This window comes from Procambarus clarkii, chromosome 24 (genome assembly GCF_040958095.1).
Source record: "Procambarus clarkii isolate CNS0578487 chromosome 24, FALCON_Pclarkii_2.0, whole genome shotgun sequence".
NCBI lineage: Eukaryota > Metazoa > Arthropoda > Malacostraca > Decapoda > Cambaridae > Procambarus > Procambarus clarkii.
Genome location: NC_091173.1, coordinates 20,034,077 through 20,053,296, shown reverse-complemented (window position 1 = coordinate 20,053,296; position 19,220 = coordinate 20,034,077). Strand labels below are relative to the sequence as shown.

General features: G+C 35.5%; 1 protein-coding gene across 3 annotated transcripts in view; it reads left to right on the top strand.

Annotated features, from left to right (window-relative positions):
* sev (receptor protein-tyrosine kinase sevenless) overlaps positions 1–17,007 on the top strand; it is a 114,619-nt gene extending 97,612 nt beyond the window's left edge. For 2 of the 3 annotated variants that reach the window (XM_045747734.2, XM_045747735.2), the window contains 14 exons: positions 643–790; positions 1,652–1,854; positions 2,326–2,493; positions 4,574–4,772; positions 5,141–5,338; positions 6,462–6,683; positions 7,841–8,029; positions 8,262–8,404; positions 8,734–8,922; positions 9,096–9,308; positions 9,882–10,096; positions 10,871–11,019; positions 12,720–12,785; positions 13,199–17,007. In XM_045747734.2, the coding sequence (XP_045603690.1) occupies positions 643–790; positions 1,652–1,854; positions 2,326–2,493; positions 4,574–4,772; positions 5,141–5,338; positions 6,462–6,683; positions 7,841–8,029; positions 8,262–8,404; positions 8,734–8,922; positions 9,096–9,308; positions 9,882–10,096; positions 10,871–11,019; positions 12,720–12,785; positions 13,199–14,037 (3,141 nt within the window). In that variant the 3' untranslated portion in view covers positions 14,038–17,007. The remainder of the gene's footprint in view (positions 1–642; positions 791–1,651; positions 1,855–2,325; positions 2,494–4,573; positions 4,773–5,140; positions 5,339–6,461; positions 6,684–7,840; positions 8,030–8,261; positions 8,405–8,733; positions 8,923–9,095; positions 9,309–9,881; positions 10,097–10,870; positions 11,020–12,719; positions 12,786–13,198) is intronic. The other variant, XM_069330698.1, reaches the window with a different exon arrangement.
* Positions 17,008–19,220: the final 2,213 nt, after the last annotated feature.

Below are 19,220 nucleotides of genomic sequence, written 5' to 3'. Positions count from 1 at the left end.
GGCTTTGACAAAGGCAGTAGGTGGCAGCTTGTAAGAAGTCTCCGTTCATCATTGTTCCTCAGGATTTTTTAGACTTTTGTGTTTGCTGGGGTGTAAGAGACCCAGCTTAATCCGATATTAAATAACATATACTCACTAATTTTAAGTATTAACCTAACGTTTACTATAAACCTACAATTGTTCTGCAGTTATGTATTCCTATCTTGTTTTTAACTAATATATGTTACTGGGACAGGAAGCCTATGTATATGTATACGTTAGGCTTTTATTGAGGTTTCTCTTCAGGTTGAATTACTTGTCTTCCACAGGATGCAATCCTGCAACAGTTGCCCAACTCTGGGCACCAGTTTTCTACTAGGTGAAGAGACATTAGATGAAAGGAAAACTTGTTCAACCATTTCTGCTTTGCCCGAGAATCTTATTAGGCTTATCGAGTTTCCCATCTAACATCTAATATTCCCAAGGATGCAACCCACAAAAGTGACCTTAACTCCTGTGTATCTGTTTATTGCTAGGTGAACAGGAATATTTTCCTGTTCCTGTTGTTCTTACATGACATGTTCTCCTAGAGTTATCACTATCTCTGTATTATATACAAGTATACTTATCAGTGTAATTTTAGTTGGATCATTGATATTTCAGAGGAGAATGGAGAACGTTATAACAGTAAATGGACTTCAGCCATACACTCGGTATGTGTTTCGGAGTGCTGTAGAAACTGTCTACAACAAGAGACTGGGAATCAAGTCAGTAGCTGGTCCAGTGGCCATATACAAAACAAAAGCCAAAGGTACATTTTATACATAATTAAATGGAATTTACCTTTGATATTATATACTACAAAATTAAATCATCCTGGTACATTCTGTCATAATTAGTTTTAAAATTTCTAGTGGTTTTGGTATACAAAATAGTTCTTCAATTTTTCAACTATCTAAGTGAAGTAAGTTATCATTTCTTAACCATTCTTCTATAACTCTTAACCATATGTCCTCAGGTTCTGCTTATTTCTAGCTCTAAAAACTCCTCCCTCTTGGAATTCTCGTTTATTTTATATGCATGTACACATGTGCTTATTATGTCCCCATTGTTCCATCTATCCGCTACTATGCAAAAGTTACTAAACTAGTTTTCTAGAAAACTATCTTAGTTTTTAAGATACTAGTTTGTGAATATTTTTTCAACTCCTTTGTTTTTCAGGCTAAAGCTCAAGCTCTTCTTACCTGACTTCATTTACAATGTTTCTAAGGAATATATAAAATAGTGTATAGTGCTCAGGTGTTTGATACTCAGTAATGTTCCCCTGGACATTACTTTCTCATCATGTAAGTAAATACTGTATTTACTTACAAGTTTTTTATGTTTTTCTGTGGGGAGCCCCTCCGGCTCCCTGAAGCTATCGGACTGATATACGTTATATTAGTCTAGGGCATCAGTCAATTGGAGTTCAGCCTACAGGGGACCATGAGCCAGAACCTGGCCCCCCTCAGAGAGGCAAAGGGAGCAATGGCCTATGGAAATTCCCCTGTACTTGGGGGCATTCAATGTCTGCCATTGACAAGGGTTAGCACCCAGAAAGGTAGGCATCATGTCTTAAGTACTGTAGTGGAAATAATATACATATTATATTTCAAAGTTGTTTAATTTGCAGCTCCAGAGAGTGTGGGTGAGGTAACTGCTGTGCCATTATCTCCAGAAGAAATTGAAGTGAGTTTTAAAGCCATTGAAGGACAAATGTACGAGGTTCACTGGAAAGGGGGAGACTCCAACTCCGGCCCGATTCATCCCCAGTTCAACAGCACACAGAGAATTAAGACAACAATCAGTAGACTTCATCCTAACACTAAATATGAGGTAGAGTTTTACTGTTTCTGTTGCGCAAATTTTATATTTGTTCATGTTGATAATTTGGCACACATTTCACTGGTTAGTCTGCTAGTTCTGTACCCAGAGTAACAGATATTGTTTATATATAATTAGCAATACTGAAGATAATGGATAAGTTTAGTTTTTAAATACTGTAGTATGAAAAGTTATGAATGATTTTTTTAATCAAATAAGGAAACTTGTAAGTTCTGAAGTGGTTTTAATAATAATTAATAATGAGTACTGTATAGGCTGTATTTGATTTAGGTTATATGCTGTATAACAAGTTGGCTTGTTATAAAATATTAATTGTAAAATGTACACAATACTATACACAAAAAATATAGGCTTAGGATTATTCTTTATTTTGTCCTGGTGCATTTTATTAACATTTTTGTACCTTTGTGTTTAATATTTAGAAAAACTATTATTAATTGCTAAACTCATTTTTTGTATTAGGTCTGGGTAAGGGTCTATTCTAAAGATAGACTTTTGCATGACAATAGTCCTCAAGCAGCTGTGATTACTTTTCCTGAGCTACCCCACATTAAATTGGAAAATTCAACTGCACATACGCTTTCCATTAGTTGGAAGGCACCATCTGACAATTCCGTGTTCCGTCATAATGTAAGTATTGCAGAAAGCATTGTAGTTATTCTTAAGTATGCTGAAATTATAATTAAATTATAATTATTCACTCAATTCTCATTGATAAATAGATGAATTTCCAGTGCCACATACAATACATAAATAAAAAAAAATCTAAAACAGTTGACATTCTTTCAAAAATTAAATATTACGTATCTCACCCTGCCGTGAATGCTTTATTACTCTTCTCTATCCTTATTTCACATATTGTATCTGTGCCTGGGGTTCTGCTACCCAAAATTATCTATGACCTCGAACTACTCAACACAAGTCAGCAATTATAGCAGTAACAAACTCAAACCCCAGACAGCACTAGGCCCTCTTACTTAAATCTTTGAATATGTTAGATATTAAGTCACTGCACATCCTCTGAAGTGTACTTGGGGCGCCCGACAGCTGGGTGGACAGCGCTTCGGATTCGTAGTCTTGAGGTTAAATCAAATCATCTCAAGGTTCCGGGTTCGATCCCGGTGCAGGCACAGAAATGGGCAAAATGTTTCTTTCGACCTAATGCCCCTGTTACCTAGCAGTAAATATGTACCTGGGAGTTAAGACAGCTGCTACGGGCTGCTTCCTGGGAGGGAGGGGGTGTAACAAAAAGGAGGCCTGGATGAGGACCAGGCTGTGGGGACATTATTTATTTATTTATTTATTTATTTATTTATATATTTATATATTTATATATTTATATAGATATATAGATATATATAATATATAATATATAATATATATATATATATATATATATATATATATATATATATATATATATATATATATATATATATATATATATATATTATTAAATATGACCGAAAAAGTAAGATTAATAATTCTAACACGAATTTTCTCAATCTTTCGTACATTACGCTTCACTGTTGGAGGTAAATCAAAAATCACTTCTCCAAAATTCATTTTTATTTCTAGTCTGACGCGACACGGGCGCATTTCGTAAAACTTATTACATTTTCAAAGACTTCACAAATACACAACTGATTAGAACGTATCTCTGATTTTATATCTACATTTGAGTGAGGTGGGAAGGGTGATGTGGCATTAACACAAGACAGAACAGGAGGGGATATTAATAGGGTATTAAATGTATCAACACAAGACAGAACAGAAACAATGGGTATTGAATAGAAGTGTTTGTGGAAAGCCTATTGGTCCATATTTCTTGATGCTTCTATATTGGAGCGGAGTCTTGAGGTGGGTAGAATATAGTTGTGCAATAATTGGCTGTTGATTGCTGGTGTTGACTTCTTGATGTGTAGTGCCTCGCAAACGTCAAGCCGCCTGCTATCGCTGTATCTATCGATGATTTAAAATCATCGATAGATACAGCGATAGCAGGCGGCTTGACGTTTGCGAGGCACTACACATCAAGAAGTCAACACCAGCAATCAACAGCCAATTATTGCACAACTATATTCTACCCACCTCAAGACTCCGCTCCAATATAGAAGCATCAAGAAATATGGACCAATAGGCTTTCCACAAACACTTCTATTCAATACCCATTGTTTCTGTTCTGTCTTGTGTTGATACTTTTAATACCCTATTAATATCCCCTCCTGTTCTGTCTTGTGTTAATGCCACATCACCCTTCCCACCTCACTCAAATGTAGATATAAAATCAGAGATACGTTCTAATCAGTTGTGTATCTGTGAAGTCTTTGAAAATGTAATAAGTTTTACGAAACGCGCCCGTGTCGCGTCAGACTAGAAATAAAAATGAATTTTGGAGAAGTGATTTTTGATTTACCTCCAACAGTGAAGCGTAATGTACGAAAGATTGAGAAAATTCATGTTAGAATTATTAATCTTACTTTTTCGGTCATATTTAATAATATATGTCTACAGGAAAGACTGCTACCAAAATATACTAATATATATATATATATATATATATATATATATATATATATATGAGAGTTAGTGACTATTGTCTTCAATTTAATTACTGAAGTTATACAAGTTATTCTGTATAAATCTATAGTTTCATATTTAGAATTTGTTTAATTAAGGATAAGACTTCTGATTATCATGTGTGTTTTAGTTTCAGTATATAGCCTTAGGAGATACTCGCTGGAAAGAACTCGGAGTGGAGCAAACTACTGCTGGACAAACATATTTGATCAACATCACTAAACTGGTGCCAGCCACCTCTTACATACTGAGGCTTGAGGTCGTCTACAACAACACCTTACACAGCTACTCATGGCCAAAACAACCCCTCTTTAATTTTTCCACTCTGGGTAAGTCTTCTTATCATTGCAATTTTCTTGGTTAAATTTCATGAATACATTATGTAAATAAATATTTAGACAGTACTATATTTATTTATAGTATATTTATACATTATGTAAATCAATATTTATACTATAAATTTAATAAGTAATAATAATATTTATTTTAATTAATAAAAAATATATACATATGTTAATTATTGTAAATATTCCTCTTTTATTTGTAAAAAGCCACAAATTGCACAACATTTCAAACTAATGAATGGCTAGCATGCTACCTGGTGAATGTTTTAAATGAATGAGATTTTGTAATTAAAATTGAGGCAAATGTAGAAGGAATATGCAAAAATAATAATCATGCTATATTTGCCCTATAGGTGAGATTCCAGGAAAACCTGGACAAGTAATGCGTCAGCAGGTTGGCGGTATGTCGGTGGGCAGCAGCCTGAGGCTGTGGTGGAGTGAGGCTAAACCAAATGGTGCACCAGTCATTGCATACACCCTGCAGGCTGCACTCTACAATGCAGATGATCTTGATGATAATATTACATATGCTACTGTGTACAATGGATCAGGTAAAGTTTATTCATGCTACTTTAGAAAGACTTGTTCCTAACATGTTTTTATATACTGTACTCTTATTTCTCAAAACTGTGCATCATATCAATCCAGACCTGATTTGGATTGTTTTGGATTTGCATGTGTGACGGGTATCGCAGCTGTTCTGAACCAAGGTGGTTTGGCTCTCCATCACACAAATAAACAAAAATACTGCTATTGGCCCTTGCAGTGTGAAAGTCGCATTTAAAAACAAGTGAAAATCATCAAATAAATAATTAAAACAATTTACTGAAATATTAATGAACAAAAATAGCACCTGAGAACACTTGGCGATCACACCCTTCAAAGATGAACAATATAATTGTGAACAATTTCACAAAGGTGAAATAATACAAAAATTAATAAAAGAATAAACTGTGCAAGAAATTACAGTGAAAAAGAATAAGTGCATAAATGCTGGTGGTGCTGAAGTCAACTACCATACCACCACAGCATCTGGCACACGATGTAGGTTGAGGGCAGATGACATTGCAGGAGGCTAAGGTGATCCAAGGGCACTAACCAATCTATCAACTTCTATTGATAAAGAATACAGTAATACTTGTGATAATTTTAATACATAGTGTATTCAGCCCATCCTCCTGTTTTGGTAGTACTTATAGGAAGGATGAGGACCATAGTACATATATCGACATACAACACAATTAGAAAGTAGAAATCTGTACTATTGGATTTGGACAAACCGGAAAATTATTTTCTACTTATGTTGCAAAGACAAACTAAACTAACCTAACCTTCCTAGGCCTAATACATGTTAATACACATATATTATATAGTACATATGTGTGTTATACTAGGCCTTGGAATATTAAGTTTATTTTAGCATCATTTTTTTTTAGACTATAAAGTGAATAGTACAAAGTTCTACTATCTAATTGCATAGTACAGTATGTCAATGTTTGTACTATGGTGCACATATCTACAAAAAGTACTATCTAAACAAGAGGATGGGTTGGTGTATTCATCTAGAATTTGTAGTCTTCATAAATTGTTGCTTAACATTTCAGGCAAGTTATAGCTTGATTTTAGATACACAGGATTATAATTATATAATGATTTTTTAAATATTTTCAACAGATAACTACTGGCTGATCACAGGACTAGAAGCTCAATCGAGTTACATCTTTCGAGCCCGTGCTATCAACAAACTTGGAGCAGGTCCATGGGGAGAGAAGAATGTGATTGATACTGTAGTGGGACCAACAATGTTGACGCAGACAGGACTTCCTACAATTTTGGCGTCGACTATTCCCACATCGCTTATTTTCTTCGGAGTTCTTTTTACGTGTCTGATATATGGTAAATATAATAAATTTAGCTGAAAAATGTGTATATTATTGAATTACATATTAAAACATTCATATACAATAACTTGATTGTAGGCTGCCATCTATTGTACTGTACTTCCTTTTAATGTGGACTCAGTCAGTAGGTCCCAATACGGTTTCTTCACAGAACCAATACATTGTCACATTTTCTTTCACCTGATGCGTCAGTTTACCTAGTAGTAAATGGGTAGTGTACCATGAATTAGCCATTGGTTATGGATTGCATCTTGGAGGTAGTCAGTAGGGGACCAGGATAGCTCTAATGGGCTTCCTGTCCCTGACAATTACAAACCAGAAATAAACATACTGTACTGTATTAGAAAGCACAGGTAAATGTTTTTCATTTTGAATTTAAATAAATTTAATCATAACTTTTTTTTTTTTTTACAAATTATTACTGATAAAATTGGGATAAACAGTGCATATCTTTGAAAACAAATAGACATGTGTAAAAATATATACCATGGCTTAAAGTTAGAGAAATGATACTTGCATAGATTATTTATGTATATAGCAAATATTGGATTGATAAAGTAGGTATGCTTGTGAGACATTGTAATTTGTACACAAGTTAGCACAGTGAGACTGGCAGACTGATGTGGTCATTCATGTTCAGAAGAAGTGGAACAGCTTTAATATTAATGTCAGCTGAAGCAGCAGTAAAAAATTAAGTTTCATTTTTGGTTTCAATGCTTGAGAATGGGGCAAACCAGTGAATTGTACTGTATAGAGTTAGGACTACATTCTCCACTTAACATTTTGAAAGATCTGCAAAAATATCCTAGGTTTCTATTTGCCTTCCAGTACACACACACACAATACGTTGATTTTTTGGCTGGCATCAAAACGTTGACCACTGTTACTTAATGGTTTCTCTCTCTCTTCGTGAATGTTATATTTTAGTGCTCATTTCATAACTTGCATTTTCATTTCTATTTGCAATGTGCAGCACTACATTTTGCTGCACATTTTGTGTGAGCTGGTTATAAATGGTGGTAACATACAGCAACGCCCCCGTTATAAACAGTGCAGTTAATTTCAATCTTGAAAACAAAGGTATGCATTGCATTTTTCTTATTTTTTATGCCAACAAAAAATAGCTTTGTCAAATCAGAGTTGGTTTTTTAGGTATGAAACGTGCTGAAAGGAGGAGGAGGAAGGTGAAGGCAGCTTCCCTCAATGATTCTGCACATCACCACCACCATCACCACCATCCTCGATCCCGTGAAGTAGAACTTGCAACACTTCGTCAGTTGCCAACAAATAACAACTTTGTCACAGAAAATAATGTGCTCTATAACCTTCACACATTTCCTGGTTAGTTAAAAATAATATATTATTTTGTTCATTATTCAGTATTAATGTGTTGTAGCAACTGTCGGTATCATGCAAATAATTGCAATATATATAATAAATAAGACTTTGTCTATACTTTTAATCTTTTCAAAAATAATTTTGATTGAATCCATCTGCTATTGTTTGAGAAGTATTTTATTTATTGGCAAATATCAGACTACTGCAAATTATTATATTTTGTATATGATTTCAGGAGATGACGTTGATCTTCCCCATGTGTCTCGACACTGTATCACGCTCACTAAGTTTCTTGGTTGTGGAGCATTTGGTGAAGTGTTTGAAGGTACAGCCTGTGGGCTGCCGTGCTTACCTGAGGTCACAAAGGTGGCAATTAAGGTATGTACAGTATATCCAGGATTTTGTTTTATTTAAATGTACAGTACAGTATATGGAATACCCACCATTATTTTGAAACTGAAGTTATTATACATTTAACAAATGAACATAAATTACTGTGTATTGTACAGTATCATTACCATAATAATATACAGTACTGTAATAAAATTTGATAAATATAAATAATTTAAGACTATGCTATTGGAACATGATTGTAAGTTTTCTTGATATTGCATCATTAGATGTTGATTATTTTTATTTGAAATATAACTATTGAAATGTAATTATTTTGATGTCATTTAGTAATGAAAGCTGTTATTGTCCTCCAGACCCTTCGTAAAGGAGCAACAGAGGGAGAAAAGGCAGAGTTCCTAAAGGAAGCTCAATTGATGAGTCATTTCCAGCATGAACATATCTTGCGTCTTTTGGCCGTGTGTACAGATCATGATCCTTTCTTCCTTATCCTTGAGCTTATGGAAGGTGGCGATCTTCTCTCCTATCTTCGTACAAGTCGAGGGGTGAGTTTAAGCTTCAGAAAAATATGTGGTCGCAATAATCGTCAGTGGTAATCAACCATCTGAGTTCGGACAGTTTTAACATACATGGTGAATCATTTTTCATTTAGATTTGTTTATATTATAAATATAAATATTTCTGTAGCTGTTCTTATAAATACTTCTCCCCACCTTAGGCCGAGTGCAGCTTGACACTATCAGACTTGGTGGCCATGTGTCTTGATGTGGCAAAAGGTTGTGTATATTTGGAGGAAATGCACTATGTTCACCGTGATTTGGCTGCACGAAATTGTCTTGTCTCGACCACTGATCCTGAATTACGTATTGTAAAGATTGGTGATTTTGGACTTGCCCGAGACATATACAAAAATGATTACTATAGGAAGGAGGTACAGTATTTTTGTTTACATTTGTTATTTAAATGCATTTATTTATGTCTTATCTATTTAAAAGTACAGTAGAGTGTAGTGTTGTAATTTTCTTTGCATCTTACCGGAGATTAGCAATCATGCAATTATAAAATTTAGTTTCGGAAATTCACAAAAAAAAGAAACTTTGAGTTATTAAATTGTTTTGCAAAATAAGAAATTATTTTGTTATATACAGTACATACTAAATAAAAGATACTCTACTTATTTACAGACTGAATAAGATACTGAAAAAACATATATATGTATAATTACATATTGTTATACAGTACTTGTACAGTGGAACCTCGATTAACGAGTTTAATCCGTTCCGGCATCGAGCTCGTCATGTGGAAAACTCGTCTTTCGAAACAACAACAAAATTGTCGTAAAAGGTGTCCAAGAACCAGTGGAAACGCTCGGTAGTAGAGACAAATGTTCTGCAAGTGGCTCGCTCGTTACTCGAAATGCTCGTAGATAGAGCCGCTCGTTAATCGAGGTGCCACTGTATATGCATAATCACATTGTATTTAGTAAAGCCAAATTTACTTGTAGGGAGAGGGACTGTTACCAGTGAGGTGGCTATCACCAGAATCCTTGGTTGATGGAGTGTTTACAAGCCATTCTGATGTTTGGGCATTTGGAGTCTTACTATGGGAGATCCTGACACTTGGTCAGCAGCCGTACCCTGCACGAACCAACCTCGAGGTGCTGCACTATGTCAGGAGTGGTGGCCGCCTTAATCGCCCACCCAATTGCCCAGAGGAACTGTAAGTTGTCAAAACATAAAAGAATTTAAAGGGAATGTTTAGGGGAATTTATTCTTTCAGTAACTATGATTTATGTGTCACCCAATTAAGTAAGGTAAAAGTACTATACTAATGTACCAGTTAGCCCTCAGTCCATGAAAGAAATGCATGCATACCTGGAAAAACTTATGCAGAACAGATTCACACAGTGAAGTTACTTTTACATAGCTAAAATGGCTATGTATTCTAGAGACCACCAAATTACAATTTTTGTTAATCCTCAATAAAGCACCCATCTGAACATGTTATGCAACGCAGTATTGTACAGTACCCCAGCCACAAATGAAGTGCAGAATATATGAGAGATATTATGCTACAGAAATGTAATAAAAAGTCTAAAACATAAGTAATTATAAGTTATACATGGAAAAGTATAGTATTTAGTCGTAATAAACCAAAACGACTCAATTCACAGACTCTTTTAGTGGTAACAGAACACAATAAATTAAAATTGCATTTGATGAGCCAAAGAGTGTTGCATGAGGGGATGTTCATGCAGCGATCTATGGCTTGTCTTGGCCATTGCTGCATTACACAGTGTCACATAGCACACAATATTCACTCTAATTTAAACAATAAGAGCACTTTAGAAAAAGAAAAAAAATGTCGGCATAGTAATTTATTTACAGAAGTGAAAGAAAAAGTTAAAATACTATAGATATTTTGAATTTTTACTTTGTCTAGGATGCAGGATAAAGTATTGAAAAATATATTAACTTAAGCTTCACTTTTTAGCCATAAACTGATGGAGCGATGTTGGAGTTACAGTCCAGAGAATCGACCAACGTTTAAAGAATGTTTAAGAGCCCTTTTGATGTTAGAAGAAACCATATCAGCTTTGCCTGCCCTTGCTGTTCACAATGTTCACTACATTGGTTCAAATGGTAAGTAGACACAACCTGTCTTCCATGCTCTGTGAATGAAGCTAATTTTTGTTTGATATTTATTGCATTTATTGCTTGTCTCAAATTAAGTATCAAAACTAGTAAGCATCTTGGTTGAGCTGAACTAATTAACATATTTTCTGTGCATCAAGCAGTAAAGGATTAATGCATTTTATGATACTGCAGGTTGTTAACTTTCTTGTGCCTGTTTTTGTATTTCTTATCATATAAAAATTATATAATGCCTGCTGTGTTCATATGTACATATTCATTGCAACTAGTGTTTAATATTTATAATTTATAACCTAAGCCATGCTTCTTCATATTTGAAAAAAATAAATCTTATCACAAAACAAAGTTAAAATTGTACTTAAAATCAAAGTGTAATATTGAAGCTTGTCCTCGTTGTTGCCGACAAGCCAGTACTTTACCTGTGTAACTTACCGTTCAAGAAACACTGTAACAAATCATTGCTATTTTTTTTATTTATATATACACGAGATCACATTCTTGTAAAGCCACCAACACGCATAGCGTTTCGGGCAGGTCCTCAAACCTAATTGTCTCTGGAAATCCATCAAATCATTTAACAACCAGGTACCCATTCACTGCTGGGTGAACAAAGGCATACAGTTAGGGATTGGCGCCTAGTCAATCCTCCCTGGCCAAGATACGAACCCGGCCAAATTGCTTGCGGAGCACAGGACGAGTGTTTTACTACTGCGCCATGGGGACGGTATTTTAAATTTAGTAGTGAACTTATGATTAAATTGGGAAGTTGCACAGCATGATGTTGCGCAGTAATGTTGTAAATCAAACCTTGATAAGAAAGGTAGTGTCATGATATTCTTTTCCCGTTCCATTTTACCTGAATATCAGCAGTCATAATTTCAAGCACTTGTGCAATTATAGCCTAAAACACACAAGAAGTACACCTTTTTTATACAACTGCAAATATGGTGTGAAAAATGCATCAGTGTACTTGAAAATAGAGTACTGTATTTAACTCTTAATCTCCGAGGTTCACAATAATGTTGTATTGTTATGGCAAGCCAGCACAATTGGCATTGTAATATTGCATTGTACAATGTGGCAGGCAGCAAATAGCAGTCAGAGTATGAGGTGTCACTGTGTCCTCAGTAGATGACTCGAGCATAACTAAGATACAGCAATAAAAAAACACATTATTAACTGTAAAAATTTAACCTTTGACTAATAATGTGAAAAATAATGAAACATTCGTGTGTACTAAAAAAATTAATATGTAAACTAGTGTTATTATAAAATATATACTGTAGTGATTTCTAATACTGTATTAGAAAATATATTTGATTACCAATATAAAGTAATTCCTGTGTAAGTATTGGTATATACAGGGAGGAATCAAATGTGATTGCTAGGAAAATTGTAATTTTTCTTTTGCATGACATATCTTTAAACTTCATTGTCTTGATTTGCATGGATTTTTTTTTTTTGCATTGTGTTGACAAATTTTGTTTTTCTCGTAGCTACTGACTTGACTCCTCATATTTTACTCTTGCTAAAAAAAACATCAGAAATGCAGTCCTGTAGTTAAATATGTAGTGCCAGTCTATGTAGACATTATAAGTCTACATAGATCACAGTAAAATATGAGGAAGGAAATACTAATAGAATGCCAATGTGTGTGCCGTCATATTTGTGTGTGTTTGCTGTTTTAGGTGATTGTGGCCTTGATAACCTGGCTTATGCTGAAGATCGTGATGAGAACCACAACACTAACTCAGGTGGGGAACTTGTCATCATCTATTAGGTTACCAGTTCTTTAGCTTTAACTTTACTTCAGTTCATGATCAGAAAGTAATACAGGAATTTTTCATTAGTTTCACCCAATTTTGTATTTGTTCCACCCAGTGCTAGTTTGTACAGAATAGAGAAGTTCATTAGTACAGATAGAAAGCTGTATGCTAGTACAGTATTATGTTACAGGTAACAGCATTACATAAGTCATAATCTTTGGGTCACTCTAATACAGTATATAGCAAGTAAGGGTATAATGAATTTTTATTCTTAATTCTCTATCTACAAACTGTTCTCACTAATATATGTTGAGCAAAACATAATTCATGGCAACTCTATTTTGTTTTGGTATCTGTTCTCCTTTTTAAACACAATAACTGAAAAGCATTTATTTTAACAGGAAACTCATTAGTTAGTGGGAATGATTGCTCACCTAGTAATTCATGGTCAGACCAAACAAGCAGTAGTGCTGTAAACCTTGGAGGGAAAAGTGCAAGTCAAGAAGATGCAGGGAATGGTGCAGAAATTGAAGAGTGTGATTCATTCTCAGGAGCAAGCACACTACCCCTAACAGCTCCTTTAAGGAGGCATCAGCAGTACCTACAACTGGTCAATGAACCATCACCATCATCACCACCCGTTTCTCCAAGATCACCTCCAGTCAATCTTCCATTAGGGAGTGCAGCAGCATCTGGCTTGCCAAGGTTTCCTCCACCAACCTCATCAGATGTTCCTCAGTCTCCATCAAACTTTATCACAACAGCTCAGGTGTCCATCCCATCCACTCCACTAAGTCCAAGTCTTTCCTCTCCCACCCCGGATTCACCCACAAGTGTCACTTTTACTTTCCCTCTGCCTACAATGTCTAATGTAATGTCTCCGCAACACTACCTCAAACCATCAAACAATAAGGTCTATACTGGACCTTCTTTACAAGTTAGTTCCTATGAAAATGAGGGACAAGACAATGAAACAGATTCCAATTGCAATCCACTCGTGGATAACTCTTACGTAAACATGTCGGCTGGAGTTGACTTAAAACAAGCGTGTGATTTATCAGGTTCCAATGATTTTGGAAAAATTAATGGGGTTAATTTAAGACATAAGAGAGATTGTGATATAATAACTGAATTAGACAATCACCGACTGAGTGGTGTATCGGCTCTTTCTGCTGTAAGTGGGATGACATCTGCATCAACAGTCGATCTTGACCATAATTCCAGCCAATCTTGGTGCTAGATAAGCCAAAGTTTGAGTGTGAAAATTATTTACAATGAATGTCAATGGTCTGTGGGAATTGGTATATACAGTATATATATATATTAAGAGTGGGCTTCATTCTAAATGTTAAGTTCAATGTGCATTTCTTCAAAAATTTTATTATTACTAAGGCTTTCTGTCTGAAAAAAGTTGGTCTAGGATTCCACAGGATTTTTTATTTTTAAATTCAAAGGTCTCATTTAAAAATATATATATATATATATATACTGTATCACTGACAGATCTTTGCTATTATATGTACATATCATCTATTATAATTCTTTAACCTCATATGAAAAGTGTAAATATTTTTGTTTGTACAGCTAATATTAGTAAAGTTGTTGCCATTTCAAAATTAAGGATTTATTTTACTCTAGTGCTAAGACTGTTATTTGTGTGAATAGATTTATACTCTAATCTGAATGTGGTGTACTTTTCCAGTATGATAGGTACACACACCACCTAACATTCATCAGTGAACTTAGAAAAATATAATTGGAGCCAATAATTATCATTTGTTATTGATTTGTGGTAAATGGGTCACCTATTGAAGTACTGTATATACATACAGTATTGTAAATCTTGTGCATTCAAATTATCCCAAAAGTTATGTTTTATGAGATTATTTGATTTGATGAGATTTAAGGGTTTTGGGCTCAAGGCTTGCTACTGGTACCTTTTGAGCTCAAGGCTCGCTACTGGTACCTTTGGGCTCAAGGCTTGTCACTGGACCTTTGGGCTCAAGGCTTGTCACTGGACCTTTGGGCTCAAGGCTTGGCACTGGCACATTTGAACTCAAAGCTTGGCACTGGTGCCTTTGCATTATTGAGTACCACATTACTTCATTTGAATAGTTTATTTATTATAAGTACACAATACTATATAGTTCATGAAGTAAATCGGTAATACTTCAGCAATCAGTTGCTGAAGTTTAATGGGTGAATGAATATTATTAATCAATTCTTTACATTCATGTATGCTGTAGTATGTATTACAAATGTATAGCATGTATGTGTAGGTTTATGTGCATTGTACTAAACATATATACATACAGTATACAGTTCAACCTTCAAAATCCAAAAAACCTCCAAACAAGGCACAATGTTTCTGTTTCTGTTACGAATTTAATATAGATTCTGGAGGGCGTTCACCACGAAATTAAAAAACATTTCCTTATAGTAGTTACTGTACTACCTGATGATATCTTTCACTATCTTTTCGGTTACTGTTTATTTTTTTTTTAGTAAATACAGAACTCATAAAAATATATCGAGTTTTTTAATATGTTTTACTTAACCATTATTGTAGTATAACTCTAACAATTCAGTTTTTTGTGTGTATAAATATGCATCAAGATATATTCTATCATTTGTTAAAAAAAAAAAATACCTGTATTCCTTAAATATGATGGTTAATAAATAAAAAGGGTAAAATATTCTGAATTCTGGATATTTCCCAAATTTGAATCAAGCTTGGGAAGATATAATCTGAATTTTGGAGGTTCCATTGTATTTCCATGTACAGTACAGTATCATATATTTGTAATACATATACAGTGCTGTAGTTAACAAGTGCCTGTAGTCACAAAGTCGTAAAATCATCCTGTGATATGATTGACATGATTTTCTATAAAAGTGCAAAATATTCTATGTATATATATAGTTCCACTTGATAAAGGCAATTTGTGTCAGAATATGATTATACAAATATATTCATTAGAAAACATACATTTATGCGTGACAACCTTAACGCAACATATCTTTGTTTATATATTTATTTATTTTTTAAATGAGTCATGTTCTCTTGTACAATATTGCCTAAGAAAATAATGTGTTAAATATTTTGTTTGTTTCAGGTGTGTTTTCAAGGAGACACATGTATAGCTTGTACAGTATGGGCTGTATTTGCAATACAGTATTACAAAATATTATTAAAAAGAGGAATGCATCATAGAATAATAATTAAAATTAAAACACTCATTTCAATTAACTGAAATATATGCAGTAGATTTTGAGTATTGAAATTACAGAAATTATATCTGGTCATATTAAAACTAATCTAAACTATATTTTAATATGAGAAGTTAGTAATATATAAATGTACCAGTCAGTACAGTACAGTATATAAACTCTCAGAAAATAACCAACGTAGACTTGCTCAATAAAGGTGCATGTTAACCTTTAGTGGACATTTTGTAAGGGATAGGAGGGGTGGGGGGGACCTCTACATTGTACTGTCCGGGTTTGATAAAAAAGGCTTTTATTGCCTTAATTTTAATCCAAATCTGATCATATTACAGTACAATATATCCAAAAATTTGCTGCACCTGCATCAACCAATTAAGCCTATCATACACATGTATTAGTTATGCTGTAATGACAGAAGTTCCCATCATTTGTCTCCTTGTATGCTAATAGGTTAGTATTGAATTACTAACTGTTGTAATTTTAAATTTTGCCTAGTTATGTAAACAAGTTAAAAAAAAATTTATTTGCAATTCTATGAGACAAAGTACATATTTCTTTTAACTGTACATTTTAAAAATTCAGCCGTGAAAAAGTGAACTAGTACAGTGTCGGCATTCAGTCTGCACGAGGTTAATAAATGTAGCTTTTATTACAGAATTTCTTTTTGTAGATCAGTTAATGAAGAGGTTGAATAATGGTGCCATTGATAGTCACAATTATGCTCTTGTAATGTGAGATCTTAATCTGGTTCCATTTTGTTAATATAGCATTAGTTACTTGTTTCGAGAATAGATACAATTCTGACTTTTTTTTTTATACTGTATTTTCTGTTGTGTCGAACAATTGGAAGCCTTGACAGTGCTTTCTACATGAAGAAATTAAGTTAATGCTTCCATTGTGGATAATATCCGATGCTTAATAATGCACATAATGTATATATAAAAAAATATTTCATTTACTGTAAATAAAATCTTTCAAATTATTTGTTTTTCTTTAAGTACAGTAATTACATATATAAAAAAGGTACAACAGTGTTTTCTGGGGGGAGCCCCTTCGGCTTCCCGGAACTTACTAGGCTGATGTACTAATGTCAGACTTTGGAATCGGTCATGTGTATGGAGTTCTATGGGCCTACCAGGGACCATGAGCCAGAACCTGGCCCCTCAGAGAGGCATGGGGAGCAATGGCCTACAGAAACCCCTGTGTGGTTGGAGCATTCTATGTCTGCCATCGACCGGATCAGGCACCCAGAAAGGTAAGCATCCCAAAACAAACAAACCCCTATTCAGGTGAAAATATTGCTACCAAAAGCCGAACAACTGGATAGAACTCTCCTAAAACAAACGAGCATGATATCGCCGCGCAGCTAGGGGAAGGGGGAGCCCCAGACCCCTTGCACTAGCTATCCACCCTTCAGTCCTCAAGCTGATGGTCGTGTGCTTGGCTCCAGCGTTTCCAGCACTGTTTTGAGTGTGGTGGCTGTCTTCCAGGGGTGCGAGTCCCAGGAGCTATTCAACAGTACTGCTATAAGGTGTGAAGGATTGAAGAAATTGTTTATGTAATAATCTAAGATGAGGTCTGATAAAGACCTTTTGTGCCCTCTGTAATGCTTTTGCGCTACCGCTCACAGGATGAGTATGGGGTGCACAATAAACTAGCCGCCTTCGGCGGCAACAATCAATCAAATCATGATGGATCCGTCATCTTTCAGTTTGGGAATTCATTCGTTATGAGGTTCCGGAGTCGTCCTGGCTGGCGGACTGTCCTATTTGTGCTTTGGAGGCTTGGCATTCTTTCTGTCGTTCCAGCACGCTTGAGTGCCGCGAGGTCTCGAGGGTGGTTTAGGTTTTCCTGGGGGGGGGGGGGCACCTTGAACACCTCAATGAGTGCTTGTTTGCTCCTGCCCTTCCCCGGGATGTTGGCGTTCTGCAGCTCCATGTGCAGGTCTTGCACTTCTTTTCCCTCATGGAGCAGTCTTTGGACTGGCTTGGGGAGGATGTGGGGGCACTCGGGGCCGTTCTGGGGTCCGGTGCCTTGGGCTCGGCGGCGCGCGCATCGTCTGCCTTGTTGAAGCTGTTTGCACCGATCTTGCTGGATGCGGTTTCCCTGTTCTACGCTTCCCGGCTTGAGTGTCGGCAGGCGGTACTTGCCTTCTTGGAATCGGCCTGAGCCCTGGCTCCTAGGATGTCTTCCCCTTTTTTGCTCCTTCGGCCATGGCGCAGGCTGCGTCGCTTTCCAACTTCAGACTTGCTTTCAATTATATGGCTGGTGAAATACTAAAGAAATTATTCAAAACTTTTGTGAGACCAAAACTGGAATATGGAGCCCAAATCTCAAGAAGCACATAAAGAAACTGGAAAAGGTGAAACGGCATGCTACAAAATGGCTTTCGGAACTGATAAAAAGAGTTACGAGGAGAGATTAGAGACATTAAACATGCCAAAACTAGACGATAGAAGAAAAAGAGGTGATATGATCACCACTTACAAAATAATAACGGGAATCGACCAAATTGACAAAGAGGAATTCTTGAAACCAGGAACTTCAAGAACAAGAGACCACATATTCAAGCTAAGGAAACAAAGGTGCCGTAAAATATTAGTCAGTTTTCTCTTGCAAACAGAATGGTAGAAGGTTGGAACAAGTTAAATGAGAAGGTGGTGGAGGCCAAAACTGTCAGTAGTTTCAAAACGTTATATGACAAAGAGCACTGGGAAGACAGGACACCACGAGCATAGCTCTCATCCTGTAACTACACTTAGGTAATTACACATAAGTTAATTTCTTAACTGAGACCTCTAGATTATAGAGTAATGTCATGCTCAGGGCCTCAGCACTGGTGATCGACGCAGACAAAGGAAGCATCGTGTCCTTGAGTAAGTCACAAGTGATCATCATTAATTCAAGCTTCATTTGAGAGGACTAGGATGGAAGACCAAATTTAATACAACTGAAAAATAGGTTTATGCTAAATAGTTTAGTAGCCTACATACTTTTTGTATTATTTTATATTTTTATATACGATTTATCTACCTCTCTCTCTCTCTCTCTCTCTCTCTCTCTCTCTCTCTCTCTCTCTCTCTCTCTCTCTCTCTCTCTCTCTCTCTCTCTCTCTCTCTCTCTCCTCCTCACTCTCTCCCCTTCCCTCTCGTCAATGGCTCCAACAATGATTCACCATGAGAGAGTATTCAGTCA